This window comes from Cryptomeria japonica, chromosome 10 (assembly GCF_030272615.1).
Source record: "Cryptomeria japonica chromosome 10, Sugi_1.0, whole genome shotgun sequence".
Lineage (NCBI taxonomy): Eukaryota > Viridiplantae > Streptophyta > Pinopsida > Cupressales > Cupressaceae > Cryptomeria > Cryptomeria japonica.
In genome coordinates this window covers 402,228,500-402,254,301 of record NC_081414.1, presented here as the reverse complement: position 1 = coordinate 402,254,301, position 25,802 = coordinate 402,228,500, and the positions used below count along the sequence as shown (strand labels likewise).

General features: G+C 36.8%; 1 protein-coding gene across 2 annotated transcripts in view; it reads left to right on the top strand.

Moving 5' to 3' along the window:
- The window catches only part of LOC131038502 (magnesium transporter MRS2-I), a 54,096-nt gene that overhangs the window by 6,874 nt on the left and 21,420 nt on the right, over nucleotides 1–25,802 (top strand). Inside the window, exons 5-7 of one of the 2 annotated variants that reach the window (XM_057970949.2) lie at nucleotides 13,758–13,832; nucleotides 14,955–15,182; nucleotides 15,281–15,325. In XM_057970949.2, the coding sequence (XP_057826932.1) occupies nucleotides 13,758–13,832; nucleotides 14,955–15,182; nucleotides 15,281–15,325 (348 nt within the window). The remainder of the gene's footprint in view (nucleotides 1–13,757; nucleotides 13,833–14,954; nucleotides 15,183–15,280; nucleotides 15,326–25,802) is intronic. The other variant, XM_057970950.2, reaches the window with a different exon arrangement.

Genomic DNA, 25,802 nt, shown 5'->3' with positions numbered 1-25,802 from the left:
TATATCTTATGACAGTTAAAAAATGAGATGTAATGGATATATTATGTCACATCTGACTAAAAAGAATCTCTAACCACCATATTGCTCACCCATTTCCCCTTTTCTATCTTGGACTCTCCTTATCCAGTCCACTCTTGTGTCATAATCATCAGTTGCAAAGGCTTTTACTACTCAATAATTCTCTTCAATAAAATGAAATATGATGTAAATCAGGTCTCAACTAGTATGAGGAATTCTTTCCTCAAAAAAGGTCAAAATAATGCCAATGAAGTGTGGTTTTTGTGTATAGACTTTTGCACCTACATGCTTGGCACTTGCCATGACCTCTTTAACCAATCCAATTTTCCTAATGTCCTTTAGTGCATTGTTCATTACATGCACGGATGGGGTCTAGTCCACATCTGACCAAGAACAATCTCTGATCTTGTTCACTCTGGCTCTCTGTTTTGTCTTGGACTTTGCTGACCTAGTCCACTCATTGTGTCATAATGAAGTATAATTCAAATCAAGTCTCAACTAGTTTGTTGAATTATTCCCACAAAAAGGATCAAAATAATGCTAATGAGGTGTAATTTTTGTAAATAAACATTTGTATCTATTTGGAATTTGTCATGACCTCTTCGATCCACTCAATTTCTCCTAATGTACTTTAATGCATTGCTTATTACATGCACAAATTGGCTCTCGTAGATGAGCTTATAAGTAGCATAACCAGCTTCTTTGTTGCTATACACAAAAAAAGCTTTATTTGTAACCACTTGCACTACATTTGAAGGTCCAATATCCTCAATAGCATCCCTCAAAATATGACACTGTTTTCGGTATTGTTTTGCTCTCTAGGACAATCAAAAGCTGTAATAAAGGCTCTCTTTACATGTTGTAATGACATTGATTAGGGGGCAGCGGCTAATGTTTGTCCACCTATTCATGATGGTTGAATACCTATGGCTCAGTCATCAAACCTTCTTTTCCATTAACAAATTAATTTTGGAATGTCTTTTTTCAGGATGATGGTTCTCAATTTGTTTTTTCTAAGAGGCGACATATAGCATCAATCTACATTGCATTCCTTGGTGAATGCCTTCTTGTAATAAGGAGATTGAGCAACATGAAGTGGACTACCACTGGCAACGAAGAATTTTCTGGTGTCATTATCTTCATCTTCTTGAGCATACATATTATGCAGGTCTATAATTAGGTTTGAAGTTGAAGTCATGGTCTTTCTTTTCCCTTTGGGTTCCATCTCATTGATGTTAGAAGTTGGAAACGTAGGAATTATAATGCTAGAAAGTTAGAAACATGTTTCAAAGTAGCAAGGCAACGACAATAGTTGAAACCTTTTAAATTCTATATCTGGGAATTCCTGGGGAGGTTCAAATCCTTCTCCCTTCATGTAGTCCACGCACCACTTAGTGCCCACGGCTGGCTTCAAACTCAACCATTTTTGGAGAAAGTCTATGTTGCGGGCAATGACAGGCTTCCTCTCCTCAAAGGTTTGTTTGTCCTTTTATCACCAAAATAGGGTGCTTAATCGGTACTTCCTCTTGACAACATGCTTCCTCAAGATCAGCTTCCTTATAATCTTCTGGAAAGGGAATCATCAAATTCTCATCAACATTCTGGACCGCTATTTCTAGACCTTTCAACAAATCTCCTTTAAAGATTTCTTTGCAGAGTTGGACTACTTCCATTTTAGGAATCTTCATCACCAAGAGAATTGCGGCAAATGTCACAATTAACCTTGAATTTATAATCGTAATTGATAAACTCTTCCCCCATTATCTCTTGAACAACACGATTTGCTAAATCATCTAGCTCATTCAAAATCCTACACCACCTTTCATGCTCGACCCTACCCCTGAAAGCCATCATCCTACTGTTATCTAGAAGTAGAACAATAGATGACTCCATATTTTACACTAGCTAAACAGACTCACAGGCTCTCAAAGTTTGGATTGAGAATGCTAGAATGAGCTTCTACATTGTTCTAATAAAGTAGCAATCGATATCCTTTAATGATTGCGAATAATCCGATTGCATGCACAATCGTTAAGGAGTACCTTGGCATGTGCGGAAGGACTTTAAGTGGATGATTAAACGACTGCTTTATGAATTCATAATTAGCTGCTAGCTATCCTTATAAATGCTAATATCGTGAGCCCACTTTTCATTTCCACGTAATCACTTGCTAGTGCATCATCCTACTAAGCCCATCGGGTCCTCTCCTTAGGAACGAGAGCTAAGAAATGAGTCTTTACTATTGTCCTAACCACATTCGATGAAAGCTAAAGCTAACAAAACCTTAGGCCAAGCAGTTGAGAAAGGATTGGCCTATCATCTGGTTCCTGTAGGCCAGTGGAATGAAGAGGGAACCCATTCAGGAGTCATGGAGCCTTGTAGGGGGCTTTGTGAGCCAATTCAGACATTCAAACGACAATTCCTAGTTTTGAGGAGGGATCCCTATTTTTTAGGGAATGACTGAGAGTTGGTTTAGGGGTGCCTAGGAACCATTCTGGATCATTTGAGACCATCTCCTAAATTTTAGGGAGGGGTCCTATTTTTTAGGGAGGACTACCAATTGACTGGTTGACCACTCGGAGGGCTGTGGAGTAGAGCTGGTTCGCTTTTGAGCATTCCCAGATGTTTGGAGATAGTTTTCTACTTTCTAGGAGGTTTCCTACTTTTTAGGGGGATCACTGCCAGTTAGCTTGCAACACTCAGAGTTCATCCATGGATAGGTGGCTTCAGTTAGAATTCGATTCGGAGTCGAGATGAACAACTTTTGGATTATTTGGGAAATATTTAATATTTCCTAAAATAAATAATAATAAAATGAAATAATATAATCACTTTATATTAATAAAGTGGCCCCTTGGCACATTTTCCTAGAAGTTATAACTTAATAATATGGTCACTTTTAATGAGGAATTAGACCCTCAATGGGTCAAACCACTTAGGAGAAGTTATTTTTTTAATAAAAAGAAACATTTTAACATGTTTTATAATACCAAAAGTACAACCTTAACTCCAAATTCGAATTAGGGTTTGAGGCATGTTAAAAAGGCATCTTGGAGGCTCATTTTGACATTGTGTGATTTTTTTTGGAAATTATCTCTACAGCAGCCTGCAACCAGCAGATAGCAGCTTGGAATCACCATTGGGAACAGAAACTCTCAATGTTTTAGTGTTTGGACGTAGCCTCATTCACTTACAGCCACTTGGTGCCAATTTGGAAGCTTCATATCAGGCCATTGAGGGTCAAATTATTGAAGTTAACGACTGAAACAACAAGGGACATATAGAGAAATCAGATCTGAGCAAGTTGGAGGTTCAAATTTACAAATTTGGGGGTCATTTATGCAAGCTGTACCATTCTAGGATAGATCGTACCATTTCAGCTAGCGTGGAGATTCAAAAAAATAAATTAGAGGGGTTTTGATCAGCTGTTTCTTGGAAATTCATTGTCAAGGAAATAAAAGGGCAGTTTGATGATTCTTTCAGAGATTCCTTTGCAGATAGGAGCTACACCAGCAATTATTCAGGGAAATTCACCATTTCTAGAGGGTCTCTCCTGGCAAGGAATTGGAATTCAGTTTATGTGTGCATTAAACTTCATTATTTGTTTTTGATAATTCATATTAGGGACTATAAAACATATTGGAGCTGTTGTCACATTGTGGAAGCTCTGGTTTCATCCTATTCATCAGTTCAGGCAATAAAATAAGCCTTTTCAGGCAAGCTCAGGACACTTGGTATGCCGGTCTTGGCTCTGAATGCTATAAATTGTTCAACTCTTGAGTTTAGTATTTGCTGCAATAAAAATCAGAATTCTTATATTTACCTTCAGTCAATTATTAGTTTATGTTTTGCATTTGAATTTCATCCTGCATTGTCAATCAAGCAACCAAAAACCCTAAAACGCAAAAATCATCAGAACTCTTAAAAAAAAACCAATTCAATGCATTCATTGGTCAAAGATTCAAGTTGAAAACAAAACATCAGATTTGTGCCAAATTCTAGTTGGCATCTTTCATACTCTAATGAGTTATGTATGTGGTAATGCACCTCTAGGTCAACTAGAACCTTCCTAGAAGGTCAGTCATTCCAGTCTAGTTATTGCCGGATCTTCCAGAAATACCCCATTTGCACCAGGATTTTTATTTGTGACCAAATTTCATCCAGAGAACAGTTCACTTTTCTGATAGTATTGAGAGTCATCTATAGTTTAATATCTAGAAGTTTTTTTCCTTGTATTTTGCTGTGGGTAAAATATTAAAAGAGGGTAAGGAAAATATTTGAAATGAAATCTGCAAAAATCAATCAAGGCAAAGAATGATATTCAACTTCTGCAGAATACAATTATTGTTGCAAGTAAATCTCACACTTTCTTTTTTTGATCGGTAGTCGCTTTTGCCTGGAGCTACGAACCAGTGGGGGCCACATTAAGGGGGACCCCCTCCCCGTGGTTACATTTCAATTCTGAGGTATTAACACCTCCATGACATGATCTACTTATCTCTTTAATCTACTTATCACTCCATGCTCCTTGTCATCACTCCAGCTGGGGGCACCTTATCTCTCCAGAAACCTTATCACTCCGAACTCCTTGCCACCTTATCTCTCCAGATACAACTCCTTATCACTCCATACTTCTCTCCTTATTTCTCCACATTACTCCACCTACCACCACCAACCATCAACCTCCTTTCCTCCTTCCTCGGCTCTGCCTCCTTGTCACTCCAACTGCCTACCGCTACCCACATCATCTCTGTGGCCACCTTGGTCGACTTTGGTTCATGTGATGGAGCCAGCGGGAGCCACAATCAGTGCATCACAAATGTCACCAGCATGGCATGAACACCTCCACCGGGAAGAAGCATGGCAAGGGGAACCACAAACTGCCGCAACACCAGCTCACCGGGCACACGAACAATCACCATAACCAAACATGATCTGCAAGAGATTCGAACAAGAGACGCCGTATCCACATGGCTTGCAACATTGCCATTGCACTGCGGGAACAACCCAAATCTCAGACTATTTCACTTAGGACTGGCAATAACTATTGACAACCTTCAGTTGATGATAGTTACTGTTCATCATCCTTTTTATCTAAATAATAATCATATGCTACAGATATGGATAAATCCAAAAAATGATAAAACAAAGGTTAATTTTGTTGCCAACAGATTTGTGTACAGAAAGGATATCCAAAGGCAACTATCTGATCCAGGCGATTAATAACTCTTCTAAAAATCATTCCAGAAAGACTTTTATTTTCAGTCTCATACTATTACAGGTTCTTATTAAACATACTTGTCATAAAGAAGTAATGTAATGGCTTCAGCAGCTCCAGTTGTAGTCCTTAAAAGGCCTTGAATCAAATAGAGAATTTAATTGTTGAACAGCGATAACTTGCAGTTAAGAACTTCAACAACAGCCAACAGGATACCTTCTTGAAGTTGGAAGGTTAATTGACTAATACAATGAAGTTCCTTATACATAAGGAAACCCTGACAACGTGGCAGCATAATTATGAGGAGTTTGGTTAATCATACAGGTCCATATTGATTGAAGTAAAGATTTTTAATGAATGAATCTATGGAAATTAAGAGGCAATCTGAAAACTATGAGCTATTGTGAGTTTTAATAGTGAGGTGCTGTTCTAGTGCCTCTAAGCTCTGAGCATAGTATTCTATGTAATTCAATGCTCTAGTTGTGACTACTGCTGTATTTAAGGGCAGTATATTATGCAACAGTTAATTAGTTACCATGTCCTATGCAATCCACAGTTATGTGATCTGAAGCTTTAACGGATAAGTAACAATATCAGACATTCATAATTTTATTGGTAGTGTGTTTGTGGAAGTGAATGTCTCTACATGGTCTCAGCTCTTGCTAAACCAGTGCGTAGAGGTTGTTAAGTGATTCCTTTAACTTTGGCCTTTGGTAATTCTGTTTTCTTTTGCTAAAGATGTAAAAAGTTTAGAAAGTGATATCTTTTGCTTAAATGCAAGAAATAGCACATATCCTCTCTTCAAAAGCTATGTTCAGGTGAGAAGGTCATTCTTCATAATGATTGATTCATTACATATGTTGGTGCGCAAAGTTGAAGTCCCAAATCCTTAAAGTCAGATTTTCAAGTGCTAGCTGCGTCAAACTTGGGACAAAGATCTTGAACATATAATCAAGTTTGTCAACAATGGACCAATTTACTATGCTGGGTAAGACCTTTGACTTTTGACTTTGCTAAACCAAGGGGGGCTTCCTTAAGGTGCTGCTTTAAATGTAATATGTAATGAACATATACCTTGCCACAAACCATACCCAGCATGTAGCATACTTCTATTCAGGTGGTTATTTTGTAATTTGTATGCTGGTTTGAAACATGCAAGGTTCTGCACCTTTATATAGCAAATGAACTACCACACAAAGCGTCGAAGGATGTGTTCTTGATAGCCCCTAATGTTGTTACACACATGTAGATAAAAACTAATTACAACACAATATAATGAAGTTGAATTTGATTTGTTTTGTGTGTTGGTTTAATGGGATGTTGAGCTCAAAGTAGATGGGTGTATATATCTAGTTTGGCAATAGAGTCTCAGATTTAAAAAACAAAAGGATGCAATGAATTGAATCCACTTGGTAACACCCTAATGAAGCTGTCACTGAAGATTATACCTTCATATCCTACGCATAAGCTAGGCTCTATGCATACAATGATACAAATGAGAAGATGAATGAAATTGCAGAATATTAAAAGAATCTAACTTTAATCTACAAATAAACTCATACATTTCTTAAATCAGTTTGAAAAGATACTTTACAAAAGCTTTGCAAGTATTCTATAGTCATATTGGCTAACTAATCAGAAATAACATCCAGAAATGCACACTATAAATGGAGACATTCAAATACTGCTAAATTGGCGCTTTTGACTTGTTGTTCAGGGATTACAATATCTCATTAAACATTTGGGATGAAACCCAAATCATTACAACACAAAATATCCTAGCACTTCGCTGGAAATTGAAATGCTAGTGATCTACAATAGTTATTCTCTTGTTATTGCTTTGTAACATATTTTTCAGCCTTTGAATAATGAAAATATCCTAATATATGTTATTCAATGCATTCAAGCTTCCTTAAGAGGAAATCACAGCTGCCCATAATTACAAAGGTTGCCCGCATCACCATCACATAGCCTTGTACCTGGAAGCATGTGGACTTCACTCTTTCTCTTGTTGCATTCATCCTCGAGGTCTTTGATGGCTTTTTGAGTCATGCTTGAGGCCAAATAACATTGTTGTTGATTTCTTATGGAAAACCCAATGGAGAAGTGGACATAACCATTTTGCATTTTGGAGTACAATGTTAAATAAAAGGACTCTACAGATCTTTCATACTGGAAAGGAAACAGATGTGGAAATTAGATGAACAGGAAATACTTGGACATTGAGTAAAAGTCCATAACCGCTAGAAAATGACCAAGAATACCCCAGACTTAGGATTTTTTGCATCCTACAATACATTTAATGTCATAGAGGATGGCAAGGAACAACAAACATGTGATTTCAACCAAGGGAACCCCTAGAGAAGTTTTCAAATTGGTTATCAATAATGCGCTAGACAAGACAAGATGCACAAAAGTAAGTTGGACTTGGGCAAATTTGGGTGTAGTTGAATGTGGTGCCAACAATATACACACTTGATTGTCTTATGTATATTTTTTTGAGTCCCCTTGCTGAGTACAACATCTAGTTCCTTCAAAACACCTTTTCAAATGAATTTATGAAAGATATACATCTATTAATGCTTATTCATGCCATTGCATGCTATTTGCATGAGTTCCACATCAATTCTTTTCTACTCGTAACAACTTTGTTACTAGGTACGGGTCTGGGAGCTCAGGTGTGGGGCCAGGTTTGGGTCCGAGCCTAGTATGGCCCTGGGTTTGACTTGGATTTGGCGGATTGTGTGCACAATTTAAAAAAATAAAATTAATTTAATCAATTTTCTCACCTATGCCTCCGTCGTCTGTCTTGCCTCTGCTTGCAAAAACTTATGCTTATCAAAAAAAATAATTTTTTGAAGTCTTGTTTTTTATTTATTTATACTTGTTACCCTTTTAAAAAATTCAAATCATGACTTAGTTAATTCCCTACATGTCCGTTTCCTAAGGTTCTCTTTGTTCGCCTCAATAAGTTAAGTGTTAAGTCGCGGTCCTTGTGTAATTCTGAAGTTAGTTGAGCATCGTTCACTTTCTCTAACCGTGGTCGTGAAGTTGTAGATTTTCAAAAGTCCCCGATCGCTCGACCTTTCTCTTTGTCTTGTGTTTTAGTCACTCGTGCGAATGTTGTCAAAAGCTTGAAAACCCTGACTATGAGTTTTGAAGTTTGCGTTCTCCGTGACTGAGCGACGTGTGAAGCCTTGCTCAGATTTCGGGGCGCCCCCATCGTGTTGGGTCAGTTGTACGAACTAACCTTGATATGCCTTGTAAGCAGGAACACGCGGATGAAGGAACCGTTTTCAAAGTGGCAAAATAAATACAACATTAAAGGCATGTCACATCATATGGGTACAACGACGGGGTGGCAAATGTTTTTTGAACCAACTTTCATTGTTCACTTGTGCTTTCATGAAGTGAGCTATCTAGTTCGAGCCCATGCAGAGCGGGATCCAAACCATTAGGCGGGAGTGAAGGACACAGAGATTGAGCACTTGAACCTAGGAGAGTTCTTGCGAGATCTCGAACAGAAAGAAAGGACCCCGTTACGGGATAAAATCTTTCAGAGTGGTTTAGCCTATGCAGCTGGTTTTCCACCTGTCGTGCCTTGTGTTGACTTAATTGTTGCGTGTTCTAAAAGATATGACCCAACGACACAAGAAATTCAAAAAGAGGATGGAAAGGTCATTGACTCTGAAAGTGTTTCCTGTGCTCTGTGCCAACCTGAGAAAGAAGCCTCTGAAGACATGTCTATTCTTGCCGGTGAATAATATTTCCGAGCTCATGGAGATTGGTGCAAAAACTGCATTGCCAAGTCTTGGCTGAAATCCGTAAAAGGAGGTAAGTCTCAATTGCCCTCCAGACTAAAAAGAATACATTTTAGGGATGGGATTTCAGAAATTATTGCCTTATTGCATCGTGTAGTGGGAAATGCTCGTGCCGACTCTTTTGAAATTTGGATGTGCCATTTCATTCTAGTAATTTGCAGTCCACAAAATTCCATCAATTGGGCCTCTATAATTAGTTACCCACTTAAATGAACAATTGAGGAGTTTTTAGCAGTCTCTGGCCTTTAGGACGTGTTCATACTTAGCATATGTTCTAGCTAGTCGAGAATCTGTTTGGCTTGGGTTGGAATTGCAATGCCCTCCTTCTGCATGTATGCCTATTTTTCAGAAAATTTCCCCAGCTCACCATGTAGGTGGGCATGCAAACCTTTTCTCGAGTAAATGATGTCTTCCTAATGGGACTTGTTAAGGAACTAGAAGGAAATCCCGGACTGCGAATTTCCCATGAGGCCGCTGCCTTTGTGATGGAATTTGGAAGTTTCTACACCCAATTTGATAGATTCACATATCTCAGAATTGGGGGTTTTGAAAAAACTTTGTTAAAGCCGCCCCGTTTTCTTGCTGACTTTATTGTATTCTTGGAGGTTTGTTGGTAGATAGCCGTGGTTAATGTCAAATATTTGAATATGGGAAAAAAGGATATCCTTTCCCATTGTCAATGTCTCACTTTTCTTGTAAAACAAATAGTGCTGCAAAAAGGAGTCGAGAAAACCCTGGAGGAATTTCACTTTCATTCCTTGCCAACCAGGGATAGTTTTGACAACAAAGGCTAAGTAAAGCTTTTCTTGTATGGAGCCAAGAAATATGTGCACCGGCCAGATATTGAAGATTTTTGGGAAGACTGTTCTAACGATGCCGAGGTGTTTAGAAGAAGTTTCATGAGACTCACTTCGCAACAAATTCATGCTTTTGGCATTTCTTTTAATATCCCTGATAGTGCGGTGGAAGGTGAGGTCATCCTTGACCTGGAATATCACACTCTTGTTGACAAGGCTCCACCTTGGATTGATTGGTCAAAAGGTGAGCTCTCGGATTTGATGGTCTGTATAGCTTCCGTGTTAAGAAGAACATCTGATTGGTTGAATGAAAAGTGGAGGCAACATGTTAACCCCTCACAAGGTCAGAAGTCATCATCTCGCAGAGATCAAGTGGTTGTCTCGGGTACTTTTGTCCAGGTGTCAACAAACAAACTTGCTACTAAATTGCCCAGCCAAGGATCACAGTTTGGTGGTGATGGGGAAAGACCCAAGGAAACTGATAATCCTGAGGGCATTTACGAACAGATAATTAATGATAATCCTTTTTCTGATTTATTGAAAATTCCTTCCTCTCTAGTTCAAAATACTTCTGTGAGTACTGCTAATAGAGACCCAAGACTTGAAACAACTTCTCCATCTTGGCTGAAAACAGAGGTGGAGAAGAAGAGAAAAACCGCCACATTTGCCACTGGTGAAGTTGATACAGTCGACTTGTTGCTGCAGAGTTCCCGCAAGCCCAAGAAGGCGAAGAGGATGTCTCGAATCATCTCTGATTCTGTGTCTGGTCATCAACTGTTAGAAATCGCTGACCCCATAAAGGATATGAACGAAGGTGAAATAACAGAGAATGATTACAAAATCAGTCATGTGGATATGGGACCTTCTACCCTGGAAGGAGATGTTTTTGATGCTGATTTTTCAATGAATGCACTAATTAAAAGAGCAAAGGAGCAAAAGAAAGAAAATTTGGAGTTATAGGCTCAGGTGTAGTCATTGAAGGATTTCATTTCATCTATTATAAATCCTATCACAGGGGAAGCCTCAAGTTCAAGTGTGTAGGATTGCCCCCGATATTGTGCAAAGGCTGTCACCGAGTGGATGGATGAATTGTATCAAGGTGGTGTCATTTATGTCACCAAGTTTAGGAGATTGTATGTAATTGTGCTAAATAAGAGGAAAGAATTGGTAGTTGAGTTACAACCAGTCCGGAAGGAGCATGGCAGTATATTTGTGCTTGCAAGAGAGGTCGCAGAGCTCCTTTCAATGGGCCATGCTACGCTGGTGATTGAAAAATTGGAGCATCCTAAAGAAATCGACCCTACCTGGCTTGAGGCTTTGGATTGGAAAGTAAAAATTTATGATGATTACATAGGTGACATTAATAAAGCACTGGGGCAGTACTTCGAAGACCTGGTTAAGATCAAAGATAATTTTAATGCTTTGGAGGTTGATCTGATGGATGGATTTGAGGAGAATGTACGTGAGCTTAATCAAATGCTAGATCAGTTCAAAGAGACTTATCAGAAAGAAATCAAAGATCCTCAAACCATTTCCCCAAAGGTGTTCAAGAGTCTGAGCCATCTGCAAACTTACACAGTAGCCTTTGAAGCTGAAATTGATGGCATACACAGAAGCTTGGCTGATACAGACAAATCACTTTCTAAGTGGAAGACAAGGTTGTAAGTCACAGCCACACCGGGGGATAGAAGCATTACTAGAGTCATCAACAGATACCGAGAATACAGGCAGAGAATTAAAGCTCAAGAGGCAGCATGTGAATTCTGAAGGTGGAGGGGGGTTGTGATTTTATAGTTTTTATTGCTTTTCTTGATATTGGCTCATATGCCTTTTTTAAAAGACTTAGTTTTAAATAACGGTTGTCTTCAAGAAACCGTTACTTTTTAAGCTTTAAATAGTTGGACTTGAACTTAATTGAGGATCTTTTGGGCAAACTTTGATTTTCTCATTAGAGCAAAAACTTCTGTTTTACTAAGTATATTTCTGTTTTTCAGGTAATTTCAATATAGAAAGACATTGGCGGTTTCAGATATCCATGATCTTTGAGTCGTGGTGTATGAATTCCTTTTGTTTGTGTTGGATGGTTTATTGATGAATGATCTATATTGGAAAGTGAATGATTAAGTACCTTTGTTACTGCAGAAGCATTATCTATATTTCTGTTTTTCAGTTAATTTCAATATAGAAAGACACTGGCGGTTTCAGATATCCATGATCTTTGAGTCGTGGTGTATGAATTCCTTTTGTTTGTGTTGGATGGTTTATTGATGAATGATCTATATTGGAAAGTGAATGATTAAGTACCTCTGTTACTGCAGAAGCATTATCTGTGAATGATACTTCTGTAGTGATTTTTGGTTTATTTAGGATCGAAAAATTCAAATAAGAGTACGATTCATGCTGTACGTATGCCTTTCTGAAGCTTTTTGGTTAAAAGCATTTCCTTAGTTTGCTTTATGGTTAAAAGCAAATATGTGTTAATGTTAATAGCTTCAGCAGAGTTCATTATACCTGCGATGATGTAAAATCTCCTTGCTGTTGCTTTCCTGTCGGTGGTGGAGTACGTAACGACATTCAATGTAACAGCGTTCAATGTGATGGTGTATTCGGCTCCTGTTGGTGGCAGAATATGTAACGGCATTCAATGTAACTGCCGCTTTGGGTTTTGCATGTATGAAGTGTTGGCCCTTCGTTTTCCTCCATCTTAGAGATGTTTCAAGCCTTGCCTTTAAAATGGTGTGTTGCTGTTTGTGTTGGTGTATGAAGTTCACAAGAGAGAGTCTATTATATGTGATCACTTAAGATGAGAGTTTTGTATCTTCTTCTGCTATTCTGTATATTTTGTAGAAGCTTTCAGTTCTGATATATTGTCTGCTTCTACCATTGATTGTTAAGTGTTAACAATCTTGCTTGAGAGCATTGTATTCAAATTTTGTTCCTTCAGTAAAGGTTGATTTTTGGTGTGGCTGGGTTTTTCACCCTCAGTTGGAGGGTTTTCCCAGGATAGAATTCTGTGTATCTTGTTCTTGTGAGATTTGCTAAGTTTCAGATTTCTGTGTTTTATGTTTCTGGTTCTAACTTTATCATTATGAATGGTTTATTATTTGTCGAAAATCTTATGAAGGTAGCTGCTACCTTGTAAAATAAGTAGAGAATTTGTTAGTAGATAGTTGTTTGAGACTGGTTCAACTGTTGTTACATTTGTTACCTTTGTGGGCGTGAGAATGTAGAGTTAGGTGATAAATCTGTTAACCAACAATACTATATGTTCTAAATCAGTCATTTGGTATTTACTTTTGTTTTTATTCAATTTTAAAATTTAATATTTTAAAATATTTAAATTAAACTTATAATATATTTATTATTTATATTATTATATATTACTAATATTTTAAATTAAATTTTAAAACATTTTATTATTTATTTTGTTTAGTTGTTAACTTTATTAAATGTTCAAACATATTAGTATATTAATATGATTTTATTAGTCATTCAAATTTATTACGTACCCATACTCGTACCTGTACCCAAGGAATCTGTTTTTGCCATACCTGAATCCATATCTGTATCCGTACCCATGCCCGAATCAGCAACTTAGCCTAACAGTCGTATCTGTGCATTTCATTTGGATGCAAAATAAAAAATAGGAGTTATTCTTAACTGCTAGAAACTATCCTTGATTCTTAGTAAGTGTATTTAAGTACTAACTGCAGTTGAAAAGTGGCTTTAAATTAATTTGGAACAACTTGTGTTGATTTGGACTTAGGAGAATGCATAGCGTTAGTTGCGGCTTGTATTTTACCGACATTATAATTACTAAATTCTGTATTTGTATCATTGTTCTCTTTATTTCTGCAAAGCTTGGATATTCTTACTTATACAAATTTTCACCATGACATGCAGATTAGTAGTCGTAATTTGGACCGTGTTCGTAAACTTAAGAGTGCTATGACAAGGTTGACAGCACGTGTTCAAAAGGTCTCAGCCACTGCAATTATGTTTGCTTTCTTACCATTCTTTGAATGTATTATTGAATATAAATCATGTGCAAAAGATTCTAGGGCTGAAGCTTTCAACTTATATGTTTTCTTTGAAATTTCCATTTCTGCCATTTGTTTTACGCAAATTTCCAGAATCTTGACAGATGTGCATATCCTTTAGTTCTCTGTTAATTAAGTGAAGCTAAAATATTCTTAGTTCTAAAGCAATCATATTAATATTGCCAACATGAACACCACAATAGGCCAATTTATCACACTATGTGAAGAACTAATGCAGGTGTGGCTAAGACAAAATATTTGAAAAAGCAGGTAAATGATTAGAGAATAAGGATTGTTATCCAAATTGTACTGGAGCCCATTTAAGAGTGGTATAGCTAACCATCTTTTTCTCTGGAGTTGGCTAGGAGGAAATACCTGAAATGCTAGTAGAGTATTTGCAAATGACAAATTTAAACATTTAATAGTCAGATAAATAGAGGAAGCAACATCTAGTATTACTTTATAAATATCTGGGAATCTTCATTGATGATGAAAATCTGAGAAAAATTGAGGACAAATATATTGCGTTTAAAATTTAGATACTTCGGATGTGATGCAGATGCTACATCGCCCAAACCCAAAGTCTAGTAAGAAAAACATGTCTTTTTAATCAATTTACAATTTAGAATTCTTGTTTATTTTGTTTATAGCGATGAGTTAGATGTGAAGATAAGGTGTTTTATTAAAAAATAACATTATTCATGGAAACTTTTTGAAGACACATAATGATCAGACAAGGAATGTCGAGGAACGGAAGACACTTTGAATGGTCTCATCTAGGGGTACATGTATTGGTGATGTGTGCATTTTGTGCTTATCCTGGCTTGAAATCTTATACCTTACTTTTATGAGGGCAGGGATTAGTTTGTCATTTACTAAATATGAGAATATCACATTGGACATAGGTAACTTTTGTTAATTTGTTGATTGTATCATCTTCCTCTTATTTTTCCATTTTCTCTTGTGATTACACTTTAGTTGTTTGTACAATTTAAATGAGTTCTGGTAAATGGTTTCCATTTTTCTTAGTGGGAACATTGATTAGATGTTCCTCTTGCAGGTAAGAGATGAACTTGAACAACTTTTGGATGATGATGATGACATGGCTGACCTTTACTTATCAAGAAAGTTAGTTGGGTCATCTTCACCAGTTGGTGGGTCTATTGCTCCCAACTGGGCTCCAGTTTCTCCTACTATAGCTTCAAGGATTGGCCGAGCTAGCAGGACAAGTGCTACAACAATCCACGGGAACGAGAATGACGTTGAAGAGCTTGAGATGTTGTTGGAGGTTTTTCTAAATTCTCTCATTTGAATTATTTCTCACAGTACCTTCAGGAAAATCTAAATGTCAGATTAATTAATTGTGTTATAAATCTTAAATTGTAGGCTTATTTCATGCAAGTTGATGGCACACTGAACAAGCTGACCACAGTTAAGTGTATATAAATATTTTTCTTGTACAACCACTCTTTTAGTTTCTAATCCTGAGAATATCGTTTATCATTAAAAACTAATTTTATTTGCTACATATGTGAAAATGCCCTAATTAATTTGGTAATTTCTTAAAACATTCAAGTAAGAATATTTATGTTTCTTTCCCAATCCATTTAGCTGTATAACCATGCACATATTTTTGATTTCCCATAATATAGATATTTTCCTGTTGAGAAATCATCACTTCCATGTTAAAAGTTAAAATTATTAGTGACTATGAATGTCATTCACCCGCATCGTGTAGATTTCAATGAAGTAAAGGACAGATAAGTTGAATCTCGATCAATATTTCAGATAATATCATTAAGGTTTTCTGTCATAAATTCTAAAGGGAAACATTAGTCAAGCCACAACATACACCCTGAGCTCTTGAGTTTATCACGGAAACATCATTGCATAAAAAAATCACGAATTGTGTTTTTTAAAACCAGGAAAAACTGAAAGTTTTTAAATTTTTTTAAAAGGAAACAAGTTGCTTTGCATTTTATAATTTGGCTTTGTTTCAAACATGAACACCATCTCTTTGGCAAGAATATGGCCACATCTTGAGATATTATTTGTTAGTATTCTTTTTCCCATAGCGCAATTCAACATTTCGCTAGGTTAACTGTCAGATATTCTTCTTCTGTCCCTATCCACAAACCAACATTTGATTTTCAGTTTTTCTTGGTAACTTGTCAGTCAACAATTTGCTGAACGTTTGCTACAGGGTTTTGAATTTGTGCTTTTTTCCAGACGAAGACTTGTTGACATTTTTCCTGGGAATTCAGTGTCATCTGTAGGGGATTCTCTGCATGTTAGCAGTCTTTCCAAAATAAGCTATGCGTTGCATTTTTTGGATGGGAATGGTTCTGGGATGGCAAGGAATGAGAGACCTTTTTTAAGGTGACCATTGTAGATGAAAATTCAAAAAAAAGGGAAAATTTTAAAATATAGCAAATTTAAAATATTTATATGAGACATTCACCATATTCATTATATAACTATATTATGAAACGTTAGAGCTGAATTAAGAATTCATGAGTTACAAATTAACAAAACTTCAACGTCTAATTATTTGAGTTTTCATTACCCATGTGCATGTGCAAGAAAATGACAATGTAGACATCTAGATCTATTACTGCTATGCTTTTGGCTCATCTTTGCTTGAATTAAAATCAAAGTATAATCTAAGTTACTACCAATATGAGACCACCTCATCCAATGAAACCCCAATTAATCCCTCTTGTGCCTCTTCATCAAATTGTGTGGCATATTTAGGATCAAGTTCCCGCTGTAAAGCTAATTTTTGTTTATACTTGGGGACTTGTCAACCCTGAAGTTGCAAGGCACTTTACATGACCACCAATATCTTTGCCTGTCAAGAGGTAAGCCTATTTCTCTTGACTAACTGAATGAAGCTGTATGTGGATCAGTTCTGCTTTGCAATAAAGAAGATGGTAAGGTATGAAAGGAGGTGAGTGGCAAGCATATTCAATAATACTACATTCTTATTGTGATGACCCCCTTTAAAATTTTTTATGATAAATATGCAATATTTTTTTATATTTTCTCATAGTATGTAATGTCCAAATATTTATGACAGCAAGAATATTCCAGTGAACCATGGGGACACGTTCTGCCTCTCGAGCCCCGTGTTTCAAGACGGGGACGTCTCAGAGACGCGGGGACGTCTCAGAGACGTGGGGACGATGACACGTTTCCTGCTGTCTCGCCACCACTGGAAATGTCAAAGAGAGCAAAATGTCCAGGTGTCTTTGAGACGCCCAGGTGTCTCTCGAGTGTCTCGGAGATGCCTTGGTGTTTTCCATCGAAAGTCATGAAAAAGTGCAAAAAAATAAATAAATCTTATTTTTAATGCTTTTTTAGCGTTTGTGGTGAACCCTAATTGGATGTGGGCCCCATCCATGCCCGCTATGCATTACAAAACCCCCTAAAATGACTGATTTTAGTTACATTTGTTTTTCTGATTTTTTTTACCACCTAGGTGAAGAGGAGAGAAAACCCAGAAATCTTTGTATTTAGTATTTGCAATTTTGCTATTTAATAATTTTACTAATTAGCCATAGTTTCATTTGAAATGAAATTATTATACATCTTTTAACAACTAGTTTTTCAAGTACTATACGTGTATCAGCACCACCCCCCCTCTGCCGTCCCCAAACTTAGGCCCTTTGTCCCCCTGTCTGCCCATCCCCAATGGCTGTGGAACACCGGAAAATTCACAACAATAACATTTACATTAACACTTCACATGACATTCTTTTATTGAGGCCATCTCGAAATTGATAATATTGATACAAGAAGTCATTGGAAATTCCCTTGATATATATTTTTTAAAACATCTAAATTAAATATTGATGCCAACAGCAAAATCACACAATCCGGATACTTTATCAGCTGAAATTACATTCATAAAAAGGCTATAATACCAACTTAGAATAAACAATTGAATAAATGAATGAGTAAACAATTCTCTACAAATATCATGGCCTCACCAACTAGGTATGTTGCTGAATTATCAAATGCAATTATAATCGGCAGCTCCCAAAGTCACTGACAGCAAGGGTACAAACAAGAGTAATATTGAAAATAATATTTGCTGTTTAATATCAATAAAGATTTAGCACTCAATACCAAACAAATTGATATTCTAATTATCTAAAACTGATCTTCAGTAAGATTTTCAAAATTGCTAAACTATTTGATCACCAGATTGAAACTGGAAAACCTGCAATCTTCTGCACAAATGTGACTCCTAAATGCAATCACTTAAACTGGAAATTGAGAGGGTTATCATACTCTAGATTTCTGCACCAAACGGTTTTTGTCCTCATATAATAGCTCTTTCTTTTGATCTTCAGTAAGATTTTCAAAATCACTAAACTTGATCACCAGATTGAAACTGGAAAACCTGCAATCTTCTGCACAAACATGACCCCTAAATGCAATCACTTGAACTGGAAATTGAGAGGGTTTTCATACTCTAGATTTCTGCACCAAACGGTTTTTGTCCTCATGTAATGTCTCTTTCTTTTGATCTTCAGTAAGATTTTCAAAATCACTAAACTATTTGATCACCAGATTGAAACTGGAAAACCTTCAATTTTCTGCACAAATGTGACTCCTAAATGCAATCACTTAAACTGGAAATTGAGAGGGTTTTCATACTGTAGATTTCTGCACCAAACAGTTTTTGTTCTCATGTAATGTCCCTTTCTTTTGAGATTTAATAATAAATTAAAATATTATAAATAAATAAATAAATGTTATAATTATAATAATAATAATAAATGAAAGATTGATATTGATTGGTGCATTATTTCCTTGAGTTGCCAGCCGTACACTTTCATAAGGGAACCCCCATACTAGAGGAGACAATTTCTGACACAAGAACCTGTTTTGTCTGACTTTATTATATCTTATTAGGCCTGGTGAGTTTCTTCTAACCACCGTATATTTTCTCAATAGAAAATATGTATGTCAAACCTTATTTGGATCGCAGCCCCTTAAAGTATATCATCAGCAATAATATCTTATCAGGCCTGGTGAGTTTCTTCTAACCACCGTATATTTCCTCAAGAGAAAATATGCATGTCAAACCTTATTTGGATCGCAGCCCCTTAAAGTATATCATCAGCAATATTAATATAAAGGTGCCAAGATAATAAAGGCATTCGAATTAATTAAAATTAAAATTAAATTATTGACAGCAATTAGTAAAGAAAAGGTGTAACTCTTGCAAAGGGTAGCAATGTTGAAGGGGTGCGTCTCCTTCAAGAATAAAGGTATAAAAGGGGAGATGGAACTCAATTATGAGGAACTCCACCCATGAAGGATTAATTAAATGGAAGAGAAGTAGCATTCTGAGATCTGAATTGGATCCAAGAAAGGATCAAATCAAATAGAAGGAACATCTGATTGGAAATCAGAAAAATAGAAAATAAAAGGCAGAAATAAGAACAAATATCAATAAGGAAATCAAAATAGTTAGGTCAGAATTAGAAAAAAATTCAGAAAGTATTTTGTACACTATCAAACACAGAATAAAATACCCAAGGGTACCTTATCCTCTCTTGAGTAAAGCCTCTGAATGCTGAAGATATCGCGAAAAGGATCAATCAGGATGACTTCAAGGTTCTTCGTTGTAGGATCTCTACGTGTTGATAAGCTCTTTGTGGTATGATGTGATTTGCTGGAATCACAAGGGGACTTACACTTGATGACCTGAACGTCTGATTTGCTTTGAATATTGCTGGAACACAGGATTTTACCTCCTTAGACTTGAAAAAAGGAAAAAAGATGAGGGCGAGGAAAGGTACTAATCCTAATACTAAGAATGTAGGAGCAATGAATGATCTTAGATGAAATTCTAACTAAGTCTTGTTTTGACATCGTAGGACCATCTCCACAAGGTTAGTGCGATCTTCGAAGGAAAGCTTTATGATGTTCAAATCATCACTGCAGGCATAGACACCATCAGGTTGATGCATATCAATGAAGAAGCGGCAATTGAAGTTAAGCTTAAGCTGAATGATTCCAGTTGACTACACAAGGCAAGTCTGCAATCAACAAACCGCTAGTAGTATGGACATACGAATTTCACCATCAATCAAGCACATTTCTTCCACTCATCTAATAACATGAAATCAAATATGAGAAGTATAGAGACCATGCAAATTGTCGAATCGACCCATAAATTTCACCATTTCTTCAATGAAGTTACAAGTCTTTTACAACAACATCTTGGCAACAATCTTTGCCTTCTCTCTCTACTCTACTCTAATTGCTATTCTATCAACTAGCTAATCACCTTCTAACTACTCTCTATCTGTCTTCTATTAACTGCTTCTATTTAATTCTATCTATTGCCTTTACAAAATGAAGAGTCGGGGCTTATATAGTGCCCACAATACAATTCGATGGCTAAGATCAATTTGAGATCAATGGCCAAGATTTTACAATGAAAACCCTAATTAGGGTTTGTTACAACCATTACATAACATTTAATGCTTGACCGATGAAATAATTGTATTGCTTGGACACATGTCCTCTCTGGAAAAATCGACCAATGGATAGCCGGGGTAGGTACATCGGAGTTTGTGCCACCTTCCATGAGTTAGGTACATTGAATCTGGACATGCCGAGGTGGACCAATCCGACTGGAGAAGTGATGATTACGACTGGAGAAGTGATGATTAGGATGCCAACTCGTCTGACACTTGGTTGATACTCAATTTGGTAACGTTGAGAAGTTAGCTTTAATTAATTCATCCGGAACTATCTGCTTCTTCAACGAACCCTTTGCTCTGACTTCTTGTGTCCTTTATTTGCAGGATGATGATGTACCTCGCCTTGGAATGCTGGATTGGAAGAGGTCGCCCTTGTCCTTGCTTGATCGTCCTTGATGAGAACCTCCTTGATCTGGCTTGATTTTCCTTGAGGAGAGCCTTCCGACTTGTAGATCTTTCGAGCTTGGGAGTCGCCATCTTGATACCTACACAACATTTCACAATTAATAATATATCTTGAAGTGTAGAAATTAGGATTCAAAAGGAAGATTTAGGATTTTAATTAGGAAACTTCATAATAAATCTTGAGTTATCATTTCCTAATTAACTATGCCAAACTTAGAATTTTCAAAATAAAAGTTCAAAATTCAAATCTTCAATAATGGTGTCAAGATGATTTCGCCATACCTCCCCTTGAAAATTAACTCTAAGAAATGATGCAAAAATAGGAGAATTCGCTAGGCAAAAATGTAGATCAAAGCCATCTCTTGAACAAATTGTGCCTCCTCTAGCTTGGAAAAGAATTCCACCTTCCATTAGCTTCTCCAAAATCTGGAAATTCGCCTTCAAATACCTTCAAAAAAATCTGGAAATTTTCTTCCAAACTAGCAAGAAATACGCCTCTCCAATAGCCTTCAAAATGAATTTTGCACTCCTTAATCTCCACCTTTTTGCACTTTAGAAGGGATGAATGAATGATTTGAATTGTGAAACAAACCCCTTCAATATATAGAGCACTCACCACCTTACCCCCATAGGCCGACTTGGCAAAAATAGGCCAAAAAATAAATAAAATTGCAAAAACAAGAGGCCGACTTGATAAAATAAATAAAAATAAGCCTCTAAGTGCTCCATTTTTAATTTTAATTTCACAAAAATTAATTTTAAATGCCTTAACAATAAAAAATTCGATTTTTGAGGCTCAAAATTAATTTATTAAATGCTATGGGCCTTTATTAAATGCCAATTTAATTAATTCTTTTTTATTTTATTTCGAAGTTGATGATTTTGGCATTTCATGCGATTTGGAGGATGTCAACGTTGGGATATGGCAAAAATAAAGAATGCCAATAACTTCGCTCTGGTCCCTTGGAGAGGGACAGGAGCACTTTTTCATTTTTAGGCTAGGATTCTTAATTTTTTGAAGTCAAACCTTTGTTCACCATGCTTTAGAAGATCCTTCCCATCTCACACAACTTTGCCTTAGCATAATCTCGGAGGGAATTTGTTGTTTCATAAAAATCGCCCTGGTCCTTCAGTGAGGGACAGGAGCACTTTTGAGTCCTTGTGCAAATTCTTGATCACATTAATCTTCAAATTACCCTTAAGGCGTAGAATATCACATTTCACTACTTCTTGAGTCTTGGTAATAAAAATATCATTTCAAAATGCAAGGTAAATGGGCATACTTGGAAATTGCGCCCTGGTCCCTTGGTGAGGGACGGGAGCACTTTTGCCAGTTGTCGTCAAAATTTGCAACTCTCGCATCTCAATTTCACTTCAAGGCATTTTAAACACTTTTTCAAACTTGCGCCTTGGCCTCAATTTGTCCAAAATTGGTGAGAAAGGCTAGATAACATGTTTTTCGCCCTGGTCCCTTGGTGAGGGACGGGAGCACTTTTGCAATTTCAAGCCTATCCGTCCTTTGCTAGCTTTCCAAATTATCTTCAATGGGCTAATCATGTCCTCTTCCATTCATTTCAATCACAAACTTGCCTTGGCCTTGCAGGAAATTTACACTTTTTGGAAAATCGCTTTGGTCCCTTGGAGAGGGATGGGAGCACTTTTGGAAAATCGCTCTGGTCCCTTGGAGAGGGACAGGAGCACTTTTTTGCCTTCATGGTATATTTCCTTGTCTTTTAAACCTTCAATCGCATCTAAGGCATAAAACATCATTCGTCCTTCCCATCCAAGTCAAGTTTTGCCATAAAATATCAAACAAAGAGGAGAAACTTGAAAAAGCGTCATGGTCCTTCAGTGAGGGACTGGAGCACTTTTTGTCATTTGGGTTGATTTACTCCTTTGTGAACCACTTAAATTATATTCAATGGACAAAACATGCTTCCCTTAACCTCTTCAAATCATAAAATCACTTTAATCTTGCAAAGGCAGTGCAAATTTGAAATTCAAGCTCCGGTCCTTCAGTGAGGGACAGGAGCACTTTTTGCCTTCTAAGCCAAATTGTCTCACTTTCATCTCGAAATTCCTTTGCTAGGGAGGATTTCATCTTACTTCACGCTACGAATAAGAGTTAATGTCCAAGAAAGGTCTAAAATTGTGCATATAAAGAAAATCGCTCTGGTCCTTCAGAGAGGGACAGGAGCGCTTTTGACCTTCTAGGCAAAAACTTCATCATTTCATTGTTTTCAATCAAGTCTGGATGCTCTATCATGTTCATTTCGTCCTTCACCATGCCTTTGATGTTTCAATTTGACCAAACAAGGCCAAGAATGACTCAAATAAGCCTTTTCGCCCTGGTCCCTTGGAGAGGGACATGAGTGCTTTTGCCTTGGTCCTCAAATCGCACTTGAAATAATGCAAAGGCCAACTGACAAAACCCTAAAAGACCTAGAAAACAAACCCTAAAAAGCAAAAAACATGGGTCCCCATTTGCAATGGGGTGATGTGTGAAAACGTCACAACACAGCAGTATATAAGGGAACAAACTAATCGATTTATCTTCCCACAAGCAATCATACATGAGATTGGTTAGGGAACATTAGGGAGAGGCAGCAGACTGGTTCCCACGATGCAAGTAGACCACCCCAAGTTGGATGGACTGGAGATCCTGCCACTTGTGGGCCAAGGGGTCAAATTGTCTTGGTTGGATGTTCCACACCCTTGAGCTTAGTTGTGGCGAACAGTTTCCGGGCACCCTCTCATGCTTTTTCCTCCAATCCCTAGTATGGTTGATTGTTGGAAGTGAAACTATAGAACAGATCGAAATAGGCGATGTTATTCATCATTTCATTAATGTTAATTGTTCATTTACTTGTTCAATAGCTATTATATGATTTAGTTGTAGATTACTATTTGTAAACAAATTGTATTTTTGGAATGGTTACTTTTGGGCAAAAATCAGGTATACTCCAATAGGGGACATTACACTTCAAGTCTGAAGATGAACAAAATACTCAAGCTTTGAAAAAGGGGTTTGATAACAATAACAATGTATGCCTTTTTCAGTGCCAAATTCTTGTTTTATATGCACCTTTTAATTTTGAGTTTTCTTTTTCTGTCGAATTATCTACAAAAGGTGTTTGAAAACTCTTTTAATAAGATATTTCATTAGGCCCACATTTATAAAATAATAATAGTACATAAGTTATTATTTAACAAAATTATAAATAATGTTATTGAACAACTCGAAATTCATATTAAATTATTTCCCTAACTTTATCTCGAAATAAGAAATAGACCATGAGTCCTTTGGAGAATTTAATTTTGAAAAGGGGACATGACACTAACCATGCCACGTCCACCATCCAATAGGGTTGGATTGAGCTAATGTAGCTCAATTGTCCTCCCCTTTGGTTAGTTGAATGGATCCCAAATATTGACAAAGGCAATCCACTATGCTCAAAGTACCTCCACAATGCTATACATCTTTTGGAAGGGCTTTCATTAATCCTTTTTCACCTCGTTGTCCTCACAAGGAGGTACCATACTAGCTCCTAGTGCATATCATTTGAGATTTAGAGCATAAGCTGCACATCAGGTGAGATAAAGGAGCAACTTTATTTGCAAAAAATAAATTAAAAACTGAATAAGACTCAAATTAACAAGAGTGAATGCTAATGCAAAAAATGAAAATATTTTATAAGTTACAAACATTAATAAATTAATTATAAATTTAGAAATCTCTTAAGTCTCAATGGACCAATAATCATCAAGAATCTTTTGATTTGCACTTTTTTCTTTGGTTGTGTTTGCCTTTGGCCATCTTTCTCACCCTAGATAAACCATCATTAGCTAGAGAGGTTCTTGCATCTCAAGCATCCCTTATCAAAATAAAATAGTTGACATAGCTAGTTTATGCAAGTTTGAGGAATTCCTTTTTTTGAAAAAGTCCTTAAGAGAGCGAGGTGTGGTGGTTGCAAATGAATATCCATATATCTTGTTTTTGTTACCACTCTCTTCACCCAATCTATCTTCGCCATGCCTTTCAATGTGTTATTCAACACATGATCACGGTACAAGGCCAAAAAATTGTGTCTGTAAGTACCTTCCACCCTCATGCTGGGAACTTACAAACACATGCTGAATTGGTGACTACCTGTACAACATTTGAAGCCCCAACCTTTGCTATTTCATCCTCCAAAATCTGAAACTGAAAGCTGGCATCCTTGTGCTTAAACAATTGATAAGCTTAAGAGAAAATAAGAGCCAGTTGCACAGGTGATTGTGATATTGACGAGTGGCCAATGTCTAATATTGGTCCACCCATTCTTAGTGAAGTTTTCCTCATATCCTCATTTAACAAGTCAACTCTTTATCAAGGATCTGCTCCATAGTTTATTCTGTCCAAGGGGCATATGAGGGACCATTGACATTTGTACTTTCAACATTTATTTGAAATAGGGAGATTGTGCCACATGAAATGGGATGGCATGGTCAAATAGAAACTGGCAATCAAAAAGTCTACCACTAACCATGATTGCATATTTAACATCCTTGCAGTTGGCTTTGACTTCACACTAGTTGTCCTATTTCCTCTTGTATAAATCTCACTATTAGCAACAATGGATGGCATAGGGGATTTTGTGGACTCTACTGGCATACCCTTAGATCTTGCTTCAGCCTCCATAAACAATCTATATATCTCTACCTTCTTAGCTATGGTTATCTTTTAACAAAATCTAACCTACTGTACCATAATGCCCAAAATGTGACTAGATAGCTGAATGTAGTGTCTTCCAAAACCATTCGTTACACAAATAACACAACCAAACTCTACTTCCCTGAATTTTTTTTTTCTTTTTTTTTAAAGTTGTTGCAAATTCCAAAAGAAGTTTAGGGAGTTACAATGGGCCCTTTGCATAAGAGCTTAGAAGGATGGATAGGCATTCAAATGGGTTATGTGGCTGTCTCATGTCACCCATAACAGTCCCACACCATAATTA